Source organism: Fulmarus glacialis, unplaced genomic scaffold, assembly GCF_000690835.1.
Source record: "Fulmarus glacialis isolate BGI_N327 unplaced genomic scaffold, ASM69083v1 scaffold4460, whole genome shotgun sequence".
In the NCBI taxonomy this organism is placed as follows: domain Eukaryota; kingdom Metazoa; phylum Chordata; class Aves; order Procellariiformes; family Procellariidae; genus Fulmarus; species Fulmarus glacialis.
Window position 1 is genome coordinate 17,042 of NW_009188193.1, and position 16,269 is coordinate 33,310.

At 44.7% G+C, this 16,269-nt stretch overlaps 1 protein-coding gene across 1 annotated transcript in view; it reads left to right on the forward strand.

Annotated features, from left to right (window-relative positions):
- Positions 1-16,269, forward strand: part of REXO1 (REX1, RNA exonuclease 1 homolog (S. cerevisiae)) — a 32,401-nt gene that overhangs the window by 11,196 nt on the left and 4,936 nt on the right. Inside the window, exons 3-11 of the mRNA XM_009577608.1 lie at positions 1,225-1,326; positions 3,759-3,960; positions 4,638-4,801; positions 6,688-6,825; positions 7,796-7,919; positions 9,014-9,127; positions 10,307-10,444; positions 12,354-12,467; positions 13,114-13,187. Coding sequence (XP_009575903.1) covers positions 1,225-1,326; positions 3,759-3,960; positions 4,638-4,801; positions 6,688-6,825; positions 7,796-7,919; positions 9,014-9,127; positions 10,307-10,444; positions 12,354-12,467; positions 13,114-13,187 — 1,170 coding nt within the window. The remainder of the gene's footprint in view (positions 1-1,224; positions 1,327-3,758; positions 3,961-4,637; positions 4,802-6,687; positions 6,826-7,795; positions 7,920-9,013; positions 9,128-10,306; positions 10,445-12,353; positions 12,468-13,113; positions 13,188-16,269) is intronic.

A 16,269-nucleotide genomic window follows, 5' to 3' on the forward strand; every position in this document is an offset into this window, starting at 1 on the left:
GAACAAGCATTGCAGCGGAGGGGTCCTTCTTTGCGAGATGGGTGTTTGTAAGTAGGTACCTGTTTCCCTGCTGCGTTTCTGGCAGGTGGGATTGGTCATGGGGAATTTTTTTGTTTATGGAATAATTTTGTAAATGGAGCCCGTGTCGTTTGGTCTCAGTAATGTGCTAGTCTGGAGGGAAGGTACATGTGGGCAGTGCGGTACTTTTCCACTGGGAAGGATCGCTTTGTGAAAGAGTTTATTAGGGATGTAACTGAATTAACAGACTTCCTAGAAAGCAAAGTGATTCAGTGTGAAGTGCTCATCCAGAATGCCCTTGTCGTGACGAACACAAGCTCAGCCTAAGCAGAATCTGAGCTTACCCCCAAATCCAGCCTTCAGCTCTGCCACCGAATTTCTAAGAGATTGTCAGGCTCGTCTCTGCTCAGAGCTTTGCCAGGAGTTATGTTGGAAAACTGAAAGCAAGATTGACTGGAGAGCTGCTAGAGTTTTGAAAAATAAACTTGTGAAGTGTGTTTTGTATAAATGAACAGCCGAGTCAAATTCAAAGAAGATTTTAAAGTGGTTTCCCTGCCCCCGGCAGCAAGTCTGAGATGTTTAGCTCAGAAGTGGCTTTAGCTGGTGAGGTGCTATTACTTCCTCCTGGGTTTCTGGCTGCACAAGTGTGTGACCTGGGGATTTCTCACCGCAGTCTTTCTGCAGATATGGCTGTGGATAAAACTGCAGAGAAACGTTTCCCTAAACGTGGAGTAGGTGCACTGTGGTTTGGTGTCGAGCAGGTTTTCAGGACCCGCTCTAGCAGCGTGTTATGCAAGGGCAGAAATGAGTCAGCTCCCAAGTTCTTACAAAAAAAGGAAACCCAAACCCCCCTGGATTTTAAGAATGCCATGAAAGGTGAGGTGTGTGAGCGGCTGGCAGGAGAAGGGTGTTCAAGTCTTTCGTGGCAGGTAGGGGCTGTCCTGAATCATGCCAATGCTGCCTAGTGCACAGCTCGTGGAGCGACTGCTTGGGTGGGAACAGTAATGCTGCTGTTCGCTGGCTTCATTGGTGGCTTGGGTTCAAAACAAGGTCTGTTTTAGTAGTTCAGCAGCTGACCACATGTTGTTCTCACCTGCCATGTGCAAGGACTTTCTGTTAACCCAAAAGGAGACTTTTCAGATCTCCTCAATTAAGAGGGATCTTCAAGTCTATTCAGTTTTGGAAGCTTGTTCTTTTGTTTTCCAGCTATCCAAAGAGGAAGGAAATGAAGAAAAGACAGAAGATAATTTAACTACCTTGTTTCCTGGCCAAAAAAGAAGGATCTCTCATCTTGTCAAACAAGGAAATGTAAGTGCAGCTTTTAGAAGCAACAGTTTAGATTCTTTAAAGTGAGGATTTTCTGTCCTGTTATGACACTTGAAAATGATGCAGTCCCAGGTTCAGGCAGTAGCATATGAGTTGTTTGCACTGGAATCCGTCTATGTCGGATTTCTTTCCTCCCCTTTCTGATTTCTGAAAAACGTGGTTAGGCATCTGTTACAAATGGCAGCAAAACTCTAATAAACTTTCATAAAACCAAGAGTAAGCTGTGGAAGGGTAAATGGGTTCTGCACCTTGTAACTCATTGGGATAGATTGAGATGTTAATTTTTCTACAGTATAGCTTCCTTCAATCACTTGGATAAAAATGAGCTGGGCACAAGGTCAGTCTGTGTCTGATGGTACTTTTTTTTGTCTTATAGACCTAAAAGATAGCTGTAGGAATTTTGTCAGATATTTAAAACCGTTACCTTATATCTGTTCTGAATCAGCCAAGATATCAACAGTATCTTGTTTGATACTCTTCTTTCACAATTGGAAAATACTTTAAATACAGAGGAGAAGAATAAAAAAAAAAGGCAAGGAAGACATTCTGATTTTTTTTATTTCTTTCTCACTGGGATTTTAATTCATGTTTTCTCTGAGGGTTTAATGTGTTTCCCTCCAGGTGCTGAGCACAGATTAGTCAGTTTTATGTTCCAGCAGGATAAGAGTGGAGACTTACGCACTGATTTGAGCTGGGAAGTCCAAATTAATTGTTCTTCCTTTCCTCTCTGCCTAGAAAAGGTTTCTTTGCTTTTAATAATTTGAAGCCCTGAGGTCAATACAGTGCGTTTTATTTAACTACATATCTTCAGCCAGTTTCGTGTGTTTTGATAAGGGCTCTTTCTTCCAAAGTCAAGAGATAAGAAACTGAAGCAAATGGGTTGGAAATTCATTAACTCAAATATTTATTGTAAATAGGTGCCTTTTAGACATGTACAGATCTTTAAATATATTTTCTTAATGTGACAGCTGATCCCAAAACGCTTTCCAAAGATGTGAGCCCCAGCACAGCCATTGCATGGGCAAACAGAGCCGATCTGGTGTGCTCAACAGCAGCTGCCGTGAGCACGCACCGGGACGTGCGTTCCCTGGAGTGTCTCAGCTCGGCGCTGCTGCCAAGTCTGCTCAGGAGGTGCCGGAAGACCTGAACTGCCCCTTTTACGCGCAGAGTTGAGGCTTGTGCTTTGCTGTGTCCCTCCAAGTTGAATGTTTGCTCAGTCTTGCTTGTGATTTATACCTCAAGGACTGAGCAAGCAGAAGGAGAGGGAGCTGAGTTCTAGTTTAGTTGCCGGGGGAAATGGTGGGCCAAAGGAATTGAAGGTGAGGCAGAGAATAAGTGTCCTGTCCTGCTCGGAAGTCTGTAATTATAGTTTAATGGCTGACTGCCATGACTCAGTTTGGTATCCAGAAGCTGGTGTCAGCATCAGAGACCAGGAATGCAGGAGGTTCCAGCTTGCGCCCAATTTGTGGTCTCAGAAATGCCATGTTACACATGGGCTGTGCGAGTGCACTCTTCTCTGAAGAAATTTCGGGAGGGAAGGCCTGTTTCTCAGATTTCAAAGGTTATTAAGTAGTGTGGAGAAGTTTGTACTACTGCTGCTTCTCTTGTACTTCTGCTGCTAGAAAACTTCTCTCTTTGCTGACATAATTTCTGGCACCTTTCCTGCAACCTAAATTTGGACATCAAAGAAAATGCATGTGTAACTTGTTTGTGCTAGTAACAGCTGAAGCAGTGAAATGCCTCCAGAAGTAGGCAGGGGCAGAGCCTGTTTAAAATTCAGAGCTCAGTTTGTGTAATGCTCTAACCCCATAAATACATATATGTGAGAATTTTAAGTAGTTACAGAAACTAGAGACCTGAAACAAGGCTGCTGAGAGGCAGGGAGCTGCTGTAATATAAGGGTAGATGGCACTGGTTCTTCAGCATGGGAAGGACAGAGAGGGAGAGAGCCGTGAAACTCAGCATCGTGTAGCAAAGGGGAACGGAGAGTAGTTGGTCACTTTTTCATTGCAATATAAACTAAAGAAGCACGCAATAGGCAGCACTGGGCTAGATTCATTTTCTAGTGTAAGGCTGTAGAGTTGAGAGTATTGGCAGAGTCCAGAAGTGGGTTGGGCACAGTGATGGGGAACATCATGCCATTAAACAAGTAGTTCGAATACCACCTACCAATTTAGGAACATGCCAGAGCGCTGGGAGGCCTTGCCTGAGGGCAAATTATTCATGTCATGTTTTTTAGTGGGTGACTTTAAATATTTTGTTCTGGAAGACGGTTGGGATCATCTCCTCTCAAAAACCTGTATTTGCTAACAGAGAGGAGTTGAGGAAAAGAGACCTTTCTTGGGTGAATGGAAGCTAGAGGGTGGGGATTGAGCAGGCGAGCATGCTGGCTCTAAAACTTTTTGTCTGTGCAGGCAGAGGTCCCGAGCAAGCCTGTAATCCGGCCGTACCGTCCCCCCACCGCTCAGGAGGTCTGTTACCAGAGGATCCAGTTGGCTCAGCAGCAAGCAGCACAGCTGGCTGTGGCCGTTCAAAAGGCCTCTCTTTCTTTGCCAGGAGAAAAGAAGAGGATTGCTCACGTGCCAAATGTAGCCCTAACCGCAGCAGCCAAACAAAGTAAGCCAGCAGCGTTATTTGTGATTGCTGTCCTGTCCTCCCCCCTGTTAAAAGACACTGCCTTCTGTTTAAACTTCTCCTGAGCAGATGTGAAACTATCCAGAGATGTGTAGCATTGGCCATGACCTGAGTCTTTGCTGATAGTGACCAGTGGAAGGTCTTTCCCCTGAGAAATTCCATCCTGTTCTGAAAAGTGACAGACGAGACGTACAGCCCCGTTCCCCCGTCCATCTCACTCAGCCTCCCTCACTTCAGCCTGTTCTTTTTCTGTTTCTTCCTTGGAGCATGCTTGCTCCTCATTCGCTCTTCCATTCAAGCCGTCAGAGGTGGCACGAACAGGAGGGAAGTACTAATTAATGCACATTGGTATCCCTTTGTAGTTGGAAGGACTCAGAGCTCACGTGTTGCTGTTAGTGCATTGTAGCTGACAGGGTTACCTCTTTAAACTCTGCTGACTCAGTTACCCCAAAACAAACAGAAATGAGGCACGTTTCCTGGCAGAAGGTTCCTTCATCCTTGCCTGGAAGGTGGTAAAATTACCCAATTTGTATGCCTTTGGAGGCTTCCATTTGAAAAAATCACAGCTTGCAGCATGGTCCTTTTACAGTAAGTTCATTCTGGCAACTTGAAGCCCAGTGGTAGGATTTCTACCTAAATATGTTTTCCATTTCTTGCAGGCCTCGTGAGTAGTAAGACGACTGTTGCTGGCAGGAGTGTCACACCTTCCAATGACTCTGAAGCACCCACCCTTTCTCTGAAGGCTTGCACCTTAGCTGGGATGGCTTCAAAGACCACCAGCACCATCGTGCCGAAAAGGATAGCTCATGTTCCCTCCTTACAGGTAAGAGAAATTTGAAATCTTTCTGGCCATTCCCCATTGAGGGTGGTTTGTTTAACCATGCTGCTCCAAACTTAGCACTCTCTGAAGAGCCGTGTTTTGATTAGGTTGATTAAATGCGTTTGTTTCTTCCTGTGGTTTTCCTTGATAGCATTGTATAAAAAAATAAAACACTTGAGGGGTAGAAGCTTAAAAAGGCAGAAATACTTAAGTGTTGCTCTGATCTCTTTGAATATACATCGCTTATCTTCAGTTTGAGTCTTCTGTTGTGCTGTCTGGCTAGGTGTGTAGCTGTTTGCGTCAGGGACTTGGAGCCTCTCGTGTTCAAAAGGCATGGCTGGATTAATGCCCTTCCCGGGCTTTGTGGGCCATACTGAGGAAGGTGGTTATGAATAATGTCCCACAGTGACCTATATAGTTAAAATGTAATCATTTGAACTTCATGGTGCTGTTAATATTTGGAGAAAAAAAAATTTTTTTTTTTTTTTTTTTTTTAAATTTTTTCTCCTGGGATACCTGCCCAGCCTTTGGGTACTTTTGCTATGAGTTCCTTAGCAAAGAAGTCCCTCCTTTCCCCATGAGCACTGGGGAACATGTTACTCACTAAGACAACTCTAATAGAGTTCCTCACGTAGCAGTGTGTGGATGGCATAAGCAGCTGTTTGCTGGAGTGGATGGCAAGGAATGTGGTTAGTGGCAGGACTTCATTAAAGATATCTTATTGATGATATCTTGTGTCAAGATATGTCATAACATACTCTGATTATTTCTGTAGGAGTGAAAAATCATTTTTTTCCTTCCCCACTGAAAGAGTCACCATAGTAACATATAACTTGAAGCTGATTAAAAATAAAAGAAACAACTGAAAGGATAAAGTATTTACCAGTGTTACAGAGGTGCTTAAGGGTATCATTAGAGGTCAAGAAAATATATATATGTAATGAAAAGGACCAAATCCCCTTGAACAGGGCATCAAAGTGGAAGTCTCATGAGGAAAGTGAGCACTCTTCCCATTGAGATAGGACCAGTTGCTCCCCTTTGAACGTGCTCATATCATCTGTAGAGCTCTTTTTATTACAGATTGCAGCTGATGGTTCGGTTTGTGGATATCCCTTGGGTGGGGTGGAGAAACACTGACAAAACAATTGGTTAGTTTATAGGTGAACATCCAGTTTCCTCTCCAAAAAAGAGGCAAATTGTGCTGATTTGGTGGATAAATTGATGTTAAATGGAAAACTGCAGTGGTAGGTCATAACTTGGTCCAACATGCAGTTTTTATGCATGAAGATGATGTCATTCAATTTAAGGGGGAAATCCTTTCAGGAGCATCATGACTGGCATTAAAAAAGGAAGAAAAAACCCCAATGCAGTAAAGTTACAGGAATCCCACAGGAAGTGTCATGATTTAGCTGCCAGCCTGGCAGGAGTGGGCCTCCCATTCTCTCTTCAGAGCCAGAGCACTGAAAAGAAAACCATGTCTGTCGTGCAGATTAACTGGTGCCATGTGTTCCCGTCTCCAAGTCCAAGCGTGGTGCTTGTTACCGTGCTAATCTTGAATCTCTTAATGTAAATGTCATCATTTTCGTGGTCTGGAATGCTTGTATGTGTAAATGTAGTGTTGTGACTAATGCCACTGGGAGTCCTTGGCTGCTGGATGAGTTACATAATGAAACATGGTTGTTTTTTGAAGTAGTTCAAATACTGAAGGTGGCACAAAAGCTTCAAGTGGCGTTTTTAGTACCAAAAATGTTATTTTTAGCTTTGGGCAGATTTTCAGAAAGGAAGTCATGCCACTATTAATAACATAGCAGGAAATGTGAGAGCCTCAGAGCAACATACTTTTTAAACCCTGAATAGCCTCTTTCTCTCTCTCTCTGTCTCATCTCTAGAGCACCAGCTTACAGAGGCCTGTTATTCCCACAGAATTTGGTGCTAAAGTCCCAACAAACATTCGTCAAAGATATCTCAATCTTTTCATTGATGAGTGCCTGAAATTCTGCTCCTCCTCCCAGGAAGCATTTGACAAGGTCTGTACTGATGCTTGCTTCTTACGAATAAAGTCTGCAGCAGAGAATAACATCCTCTGCCTTGGCTAAGACCTTCTAAAATTGCAGCAAATCCAGAAAACTCTCCTATCCACATATAATTCCAGACTGGACAATAGAAAGTGTAATTCCAGGGGGGTTTCCAGTAGGAAATCCCATCTTTCCCTTCATTCGGAAAGCGTGCACGATCTTTTTGATAACACCAGAGGTAGGGGAATGTGTATTATGGTCAAGCTGGACAAAAAGGCCTTTTGCTCTGGTACAGCAGCAAATACCTCCTGGAATCTAAGTGTTCAACAGAGGTAAGTGTTTGAGATAGATGTAACTGGTAAAACTTGCTGCTTATGAACTGCGAGGCTTTTAAGGAGCCTTCTAGCAGTAGGGAAGATTATAGTAGGATTTCCAAAAGCAGAGTTGAGAAAGTAATGTGTTTTATTGGAAGACTTTGGCCATTAATGTTAATTGGGAAAATATGGGACATTGTGTGTTGTGTTTTGTAACCAAAGCAGAGCCACGAGGATTTCTTTTGTGGGATTTCACCTTCACAGCTCCCTAGGTGGAATGTTTCTGTTGCATCCAATGAGTGACCGTTTGCCAAACTTCCTTTTCAAGCCAGTTAAGATCTTGCACTGCCACCGAAGTGGGGAAAACAGCTTTCCCCCGGCAGTTCCAGAACTGCTTTGTTAATCTGTCAGGGAAGGTTTCACATGAAAATGCTTCTTCCAGCAGTTTGTTTAAGATACAATTTTTTTTTTTTCTCTTACTCACCTAAACAGGCCCCAGAACCAGTATATATTTGTGCCATGTTCCACTTTATTACTCGATTCCTTGACAGGCAATTTTTTTTTGCCATGTTCCTACTTGGATTCTGTATTTTAAGAGCCAAACGTTTCTTTTCTCCAAAAGCAGTAGTGGAACAAGAGTATGTAGTAATGAATTGCATTGTTTGCAGGCTCTGTCAGAAGAGAAGGTGGCTTATGAACGTAGCACCAGTCGCAACATCTACCTGAATGTGGCAGTGAACACCTTAAAGAAGCTCCGAAGCCTAGTGCCCAATTCCCCGTCCAGTACGAACAGTACGTACCACGTTTGTGGTTTAATAATCGGAGCCCTGCTTGGATTAGAAGCCACGGAGAGAAACTTGTTGAAAAGACAGACCCATTTCTCAGAAGCATTATGCTGAAAGGCAAACAACTCCAGTTAGCTTTTTATAGTCTGGCAAGCTTTAATGGGCCTTCAAGAGGCAAGTCCTGCAATGCTTTGTTGGCTGTCTGAACCTAAATGGAGATAATGCCACATGGATGTTTTTTTTTTAGCACAAGTTCTTTAAAATGAAAAGCCCCGCTAATGGAGTAACTTTCACATGATGCCTTCAAAGTGATAGACTCGTCCATCACCGCAGAAATCTGTTACACACATTAAGCTTCAAGAGAGAAACGAAGAGGGTTAAGACATTTCATTATTGGCTCTCGAGAGGGTACATTAAACAATCAATTTGTGCTGTTCTTGTGAATTTTTTTTTTTTCCTGGTCTCTTCCCTTTTCTCCCCTCTGTCTTCATTACCTTCATGGCCATTAGTCAGAGTGGCTGAACTTGGGAGGCTGGCCTTTAGGAGAGGGCTGCCAGTTAATGATTAGTAAAAAGCACCTATCTGCCATTATCTGATGTGCTGAGCATATTCTAGAGCTCTGAAGCTCCTTTCTAAAAGAAGTTGAAAGATTCAGCGTGGGAGTCTGGTCTGCAGGGACCTAACAACAAAGCTGCTCACTGTGGGTGGGTGATGCCACCATGCAGCACATGACTGGGTCAAGTTGCCTCTGTGCTTAGTCCTCTCTTGCTTTCGGTCAGTAGGAGGGCTTGCTATGCAGAGTAAGCAGGTAGAGCTACCAGAGTTTCCACGGGAACTCTAAAAATGTCCTTGCTGCCCTTAAAAAAAGTTGCTGTGGGTTGACAGTGCAAACAGAAAGCTCCCCAAGGTGCTGGAATGAAAATGCTAGGCCACCACCTTACACGTGCCAATTTCTGGAGCAGAGCAAGAATTCAAGAGGATAAATGCAGTCCTCCTTTTGCCGATGTGTAGTGCCCCAGACTCTAGGTCTGAAGTCACTTACTCTTACTCAGCTGGGTACCTGATCTCTGTCCTGTTTTGCTTCTTCCCTTCTCGCTGCAGAGACAAGCAACAAGAAAGTGGTGTCCCATGAAGCTGTGCTGGGAGGGAAGCTTGCTGCTAAGACAAGCTTTACTCTAAACCGGTCAGGGAGCTTGAGAGCAGAGGATTTAACAGGTAAGACCCTGCTCCTGCGAGGCTGTAACCTGTAAATTATAGCTGGAGGTACAACGCTGTGACTGGGGAGAAGCTGATGGATCATCTGGCTGATGCATGAAGTGCTGTGATTTATCTGCGGGCCAGTGTTAGGAGTTATTACCTAACTGCAGTACAGTCCTGCAGCGTCGCTTGGTGAATGGTATGCCACTCTGATCAGCGCCTTCCTTGCTTCCCCGCTTTGGGCTGCGAGTTCACTGGTGTAATACGCCTGGCTTTGATGTAGCATCAGTAACTGTTCAGAGCTGCCTCTTGTGTTTTGGGTATTACTGACTTTTGGGCTTTTATTTCTGTCTGGATTTTACTTTAACTTTCTTGCCCTGAAGCAGTACTTTACAATGTGCCTGACAGATTAAAAGGCAAACTTACAAATATCTCCATCTGCTCTGCAGGGCTCAATTTCACGTTTACGAATGTCATAGTAAGGTCATATCGTAGCCAAAGGGTTGTGCCACAAGCATTATTCATGTTGGCTCGAATCGGTTATGGGTATTTCAGTTGCCAAGAGATGCAGGCAAATTGTTGAGGAGATCAGAGAAGAGACAGGGAGGCCACGAAGCAGAAGGAATTGACATGGAGAAAGCTTAAAAGGGCCTGTATAGCTCAGCTAAGCAACATCAAAGGGTACACAGCAATATTGGAAGGGTTTAACGTAGCAGTGAAAGAAGAGATATTGAGCAGAGTGCAAGAAGTTATAATTATTCTGTGAAATGAAACGAGCAGCCTGAAATCAACAGCAGGAAGAAAGCTTCTAATAATGAATTTTTTAGCTAGCTGTGGGTGGCCTTTGAGGGGTATTCTTTGGGCTGTGTTACAAATTATCAGTTAAAGCATTTAAAATATTAAAATGGGAGAAGTCTCATATTGGTAACAAAAAGGCCTGAAGATGGGGCCTTTGGAGGAATTCTGTTTCAGCTGTGTTTTCCAGACTTAATGCTGGTTGTTGAAGCTTGTACGCTAATGATCAGATTTTGAAAAATACTGCCCTGGCACCTATTTCTCTGTCAATCCTGAACAAAGGCAGTGGAAGCAAGTTTAAAATAGTGAGAGTCCCTGCCAGGAGGCTTGATAAAGCAAAAAACAGTAAGAGAAACAGCCCCTACTTAAGTGATCTGGCTTCAGCATTGTCTTTGTGTGCAGGAGCTGCCTTGTACCGGCGACTAAAGGAGTATCTCATGACTGAGGAGCAGCTAAAGGAAAATGGTTACCCAATGCCTCACCCAGAGAAGCCCGGCCGCGCTGTCCTCTTCACTGCAGAGGAGAAGAAAACAATTGACTGTAAGCTCAGCTGGCTCTTTCATTCTGCAAGGTTTGCTAGATGCATTGCAACTGGAGATCCCTGTCCTGCTTGCAATCGGTCTTTTTGCATAAAGATGTTCTTGGTCTCAGCGTGGAGCCATTTGCTCCTGTTGTGATGGGACTCCTTGGCTGTGACCTCTGTCTCTGCGGACCAGCTGGTCTCGGAGGAGAGGAGTGTGGCTGCAGAAGTCTGCTGCTGCCTTTCTAGAGGACGAGTTTCTTCAGCTTGCATGTCATGAGAATGTTATTTTTGACACAAGGTTTATAGTTTGTGGTATGTGGGGCTGTGAGGCTGAGTGAGGTTTCTAATTGCTGCCAACGAATATGAATTGGTCAGGTTGCCTCCCTGGACAAGCTGCCTTCAGCCACCCCCTGTGAGGGCACATGTTTTGCACTTGCTCACTCAGTGCAGGTTTTGACTCCAGCTTTGTTGCCTGGAGGCTGCCTGCTGCTGTTGCAAGGGAATTGGTTGGAGAGGCTCCTGTTTAGCACCTGATGACGCTCCCCCTTCCAGGGGAAGGATTTTTTTGTGCCTCTCTGCATATGAACTGCTGTTATCAGTGTGATATGGACTGACATTGGGCCAGGCTGGTTTTGCAGTGGGTCATGCCTTGCTGGTTTGGATTGCACAGTTTTCTGCTTGATCTCTTGACAGCACTGGGCCAGGTAGTTCCCAAAAGCCCTTTTTGCAACTGGACAAAATAATCCCCCAGGTTTCCTCAGGACAGGGTAGAGTCCTCTTCTGTCTGAATTTTCTGAACTCCTGTAGCAGGATTTATGCTTCTCAAACACTGATTAGAGCAAGCTGTGATGTAGCAGGGATAAAACACATACTTAGGGTATACTTTGAGGTGCCTTGCCACAACTCGTCTTTGGAGAGACCTTGCTAAAGTGTGTTAAGTGCTCATCCACGTTAACACCTTGTGTCTGCATTTGTCCTGTGGTTGCTGAAGCAACCTGTACGAAAGCTCTCTTGCATTAACACTGTCAAGTACTGTACTTGTTAGAGCCCTTTTCTCCAGTTAACCAGCCAGCTCCTTTATACAATTCTGAGATCACGTTCCTGGTTCTGTTTCTGTAGTTTCCTGCAGATGTTGCAGGATCTTTAAATTTGTTCTTCTTTAACTAAAGCTATTGCTAGTCTGCTAATGCAGCGACTATGGTCAGTGGACAAAAATGGTCTAGACGGGTGTTATACAGAGCTGGGAATGTGCTAGCAGCTTAAATCCTCATACTAGAACTCGGGGAATTGCATGGAGATCAGAAGCACGACCGTCAACTCCTTTACTGTGGCTTTTTGCATCTGCTTTCTCTGAATTGTAGGCAGTACAAGTACAGATGACAGGAGAGAGAAGTCTGTCACTGCCCCCTCAATAGGCCAAGCTGTGCTGTAAGTGTTCCTGTTTTTAGATGCAGGAGAATCCTTACAGAAAAGCTGTGCCCAGGAAGAACTCAAATGTCATTTGGAAGTGACAAGGCACAGATCGCCTGGAAACCCGGCTTCATTAGCTCTGATGTCCAAAGAATGACTTATTTATCCTGTTTCTTAAAATAACTGTGTTAAGAGTACAACGTAATTTGCTGTGGATGGAGAAACAGTGCAGCAAATGTTGATGTGAACTGTGTTGAGCTGATGTTGCACACCAAAAACACTAGGGAGCCTCATTTGCCTCTGAGAAGTTTGGGGGGCAAATGCTACAGGACTGCTTTTTCAGAGGGATTGCTATGCCGTTATGGGAGTTTGAAACAACATTTGGAATCCTTTTTAACAGGAAAAATTGTTCCACGGTGTTTGGGGCTTGAGTGATTCTGATTTACTTGTGCTTTGGCCAAGTTTAAGGTGAAGGATTTCTAGTGACCTGACTCTTGCTTCTCTCTTCTCGTAAAGCCTCCTGCAGGATTTGTTGTCGCTGTGGCACCGAGTACATGGTCTCAGCCTCTGGAAACTGCATTCGCAAAGAGGAGTGTGTCCATCACTGGGGAAGGCTACGCAAGCAGAGAGGTATATCTCTTCAAAGAGGGCTTAGTCGCATGCTAGCTGTGCTCTAGCTCGGAACGCAGTCTCTACCTCGGGTTTGAGTTGCTGCGGAACGTTTTGTGGGCTTGTCACACTCACAGGTTGTGACAGTTCCTAGTTTTGTCACTGGGTGGCCCTGCTGCTGCTGAAATAGCCTTGCGAAGAGCTGCTGGGGAGTAGTGGTACGGTCCTGAAAATGTGACACTGGGGCTGGAGCAGAGGTTGTTCATCTTTCAGTTTAAAAAAAGTAAAAGAAAAAACAAACCTTCCTGTGCCTTTTGAAAAAATCAGTCTTTGTAGGAGGCTGACTTGGGAGCACTAGATGTCTGTCACTGCCCAGGAGAGTTTACTGGTCTTGGTTGAATTCATTTGCGGCAAGACACTAACCTAGTTTGAACTCTGCTGTGGTTTTCCATCAAAGCATCCAGGTGGCTTCAGGAGTTTGTCTGGCTGAGTGAGAGAGACTTAAACTCTTTAGATTGCTGTGTGCGAATCTATACTTATTTTTCCTCTTTGTTTGACACATTTTTGTTGCTGTGCTCATCCAGGATATCTCTGCATGTGAGAGCGAAAGTTTAGGTCTCTTGTTGACAGGACTCTTCTCTTTGACTCTTATCTCTTGCTCTTTCAGTGCCAGGTGGATGGGAAACTCATTACAGCTGCTGCTCAGGAGCCGTGGGTTCACCAGGCTGCCAGGTTGCTAAAGTAAGTTATTGAGCAACACCTTTTTATTCTCAATGACATTTGTCCTCTGCTTACAATGGTGATGGCTGTGTAATCGTTGCTTAAGCCTTTAGAAGAATGGTGGTTTGCCTTAAGCGGGGAAAACAAGTATTTCTTAAATATCTTTTGCTATGCAAAGGTAGGAAAATTCAATGTTTGGCAGGAAGGAGGAGACTCAGCTGTCTGGAGTGAGGTCGTTTCATTTGTTCTAAGCAAATGCCAGTGGATTAAGCTCCCCAGCAAAAGCTCAGGTACAGGCTTCTTTAGGGAAACATTGAGGAAGTGAGAAATAAGGAATTTCCTTTTAAGGAGCGGTCTCAGGGCCTTGACAACAGTGTACCAAAGCCTTTTTCCCATTTTTTCCTTTCTCAGATGCCTGTGCTAAGGTAACTTTCTGCTGTAGGCCAAATCTTTTCTTAGTTTTCTGTTTACTGCATGCCCTTTGTTGTATTAAGGGGAGGAACCTTCCCAAGGAGCCTGTTGTAACTCATAAATATTACTTCTCTTGAGGAGGGGTGGGGGGGAAGGGATCCCAGCACTAGAAAGCAGAATGAAAAACCTGCTCAGGAATAGAGTTTTGACCCTTTGATAGATCTGAACACTGTTTGGGATACCTTTGCACAGGTGCTTTTTTTTTTCCCCTTAGGCAACAGGAGAGTTGGCTTCCCAGCCTGGCATCACTGGTCCTCTCGAACCATTGACTGAAGGGAGCAATCCGTCGTTTGCCTCTCCCTCAGGTCTCTGGGGATGCTCCTCGTCACTTGTTTCAGTGGCATTTTTATATTTGGCAGCTGCCACGGAGGGGAGAGGAGCATGATGCAGAACCAAGTGAGAGGGGATCTAAAAGGGTCATGTCCAGTGGAAGGCGCTCCCAGAGCATATCTGTCACAAGGCATTTTCTTGTCCCACTGTTTGAAAGACCTCAAGTGATACAGGGCCAGCAGGGCTGGCTGTAGGTTCTGGAGATGTGTGTGCCCTTCTTGTTCTGGCCAAAAGCTAGAGCTAGGAAGTGAATTCTGGGGCAAAATTCAAGGCTTGTTAAAATAGGAAGAATTGTCTATATGGGCACCCTAAAAGCCTGCCCTGCACAGTATGAAGCATAGATGGGATCAGGCAGGCTGCTATTTCTCCTATTTCTTTTTCATGTGAAATCAGGATCCCTTTTTAATCAGTGTTCCAAAAAACATCCAGCAAGGAAGTCGGGAGAAATTGATGGGGCTATAAAAACATGACTTCTCCGCATGTTTTTGCGTGACTGTTGTAGACCATAAAACCTCATGGCCTTTTAAGAAACATACAATCTCTCTAATAGCCTCTTACTCAATGAAGCATGCCAGCAGTGCTCCAGGGCTCAGGCATCCATTCGCATCTGCCTCCTAGTTGTTGTGCTGCTACAGATCACTATGTTCTGGCTTTCTTGGTTTTCTCACCCAAATGAGCGAGTTTCACAGCATCCTTTGGTAGATTTAAGGTTGGAGTCCACAGCCTGCTCAGAATGAGAGTATGCAATGAGATATTGGGATGTTTGGGCTACTGGGGAGCACAGTATCTTTCAGCTTTGAAGGAGGGCATTGAAAACAACGAATATTTGTAATAAGAAACCGTTCTAAGTAACTAGATCCGTAGCTGGTTAGAGAAGCATGTCTGCGTCTTTTCCTTCCAAATACATTTGAGATGTGCCTGTCTGGATTATGCTGTAGTTAGCCAGTGTGGCAGGAGATGGCAGGATGGAGCTGTGCTCGTACCTACTGCTCCCCAGCAGCGGAGGAGTCTGGAGCTGCTGTTCTTTGTGGTAACTGAGTCTGCTTCTTTCTCTGGTCTGAAAAACAGAAGCAACTTTTCTGCCCTTCTCTCAGCAAGGAAGAATTGGACAGTTGCAGAACATCAACTGGTGTAGAAAAATACCTAATTTTTTTTTTTTTCTTTCCTTCACTGCCCAGTTATATTACAGAGGGAGGGAAGGGATCAAGCTGCAGGGGAGAGAAATGTTTACTATCTGTTGGCCTGGTAATCTGCTCTACCCATTTCTTTAGCAAAACAGTTGGATTCATGGGCATGGATGCAGAATGGGCAAGTGTGGTCTCGTGCTCCTGGGAAGCAACTAACCATGCGGCCTTTGAACAGTGCTGGCTTTGGTTACAGGGAGAGATTGGACTCAGTGTTGGCACAGCGGCCTCGTTAACTTCAAATGATGCAGTTCTCTGTACTCTGGCTGCACCTGCAGTAATAACCTGTGCAGGAAAATATGCATATCCTTGCTTTGGTTATCCCTCTGCCTACAGGTTTCAGCTTTACAAGTGCCTCAGTTCCTCATCTCTCCAGCCTTTCTATCCTGAGATGAACAAGTACAGTTTGATTCCTTGCAGGGCGAGATCTGTGAGAAGCACGATGAAGGAGGCTGTACGCAGGCTGCTGTGATTGTGCGTGAATGCATTGAGATTTAGGGATAGACAAAACTTAAACAAAAAAAACCCACTGGGGAATAAGGGAGAGAGAGCGTCACCTCTGGGTGTGGTGCAGCAGTTTAATTTGACCTAAAACCATGTTAGTGGGCAAAAGGGCAGCCGCAATCTCTGCCTTGCCCTCGATTACGTGTTCCTGGTTCCCCACTGGTGCAGTGCTGCGGGTAACCGGATCAGCGCAATCATCCAGTTTAAAACTCCCCCTGCAAAGAAGGCTTTCAGGCTGACCAAGTAGGGTGGGATCTGTGGCTGCGCAGGAGAGGAGAGTGGGAGTGCCTGTTGCAACAGCGGCTTAGTCTTGCATTGGCTTAAGCCACTTGTGAAATCACTCCCTCAGTTTTCCTGCTAGCTTGGGGAGCTCTTCTGTGCTGGGTCTTGTTGACCCTAGAGCTTTAGCTGGGGATAATGAAGAGTGGTTGAAAATACTCTCTATTTATTGCCTCAAGTGCTGGTAGGCAGTAGCTCCTGTTTGTCTGCAAACTGTCTGGTTTTGGAATACAGTGGCTTTTATTTGTATGCACACATTGACATTTTCTGGTACTTCATTACACCAGTTTCTCATGCCGTCTATGGGCTACGATACACCTGATGCTAATGCTCGA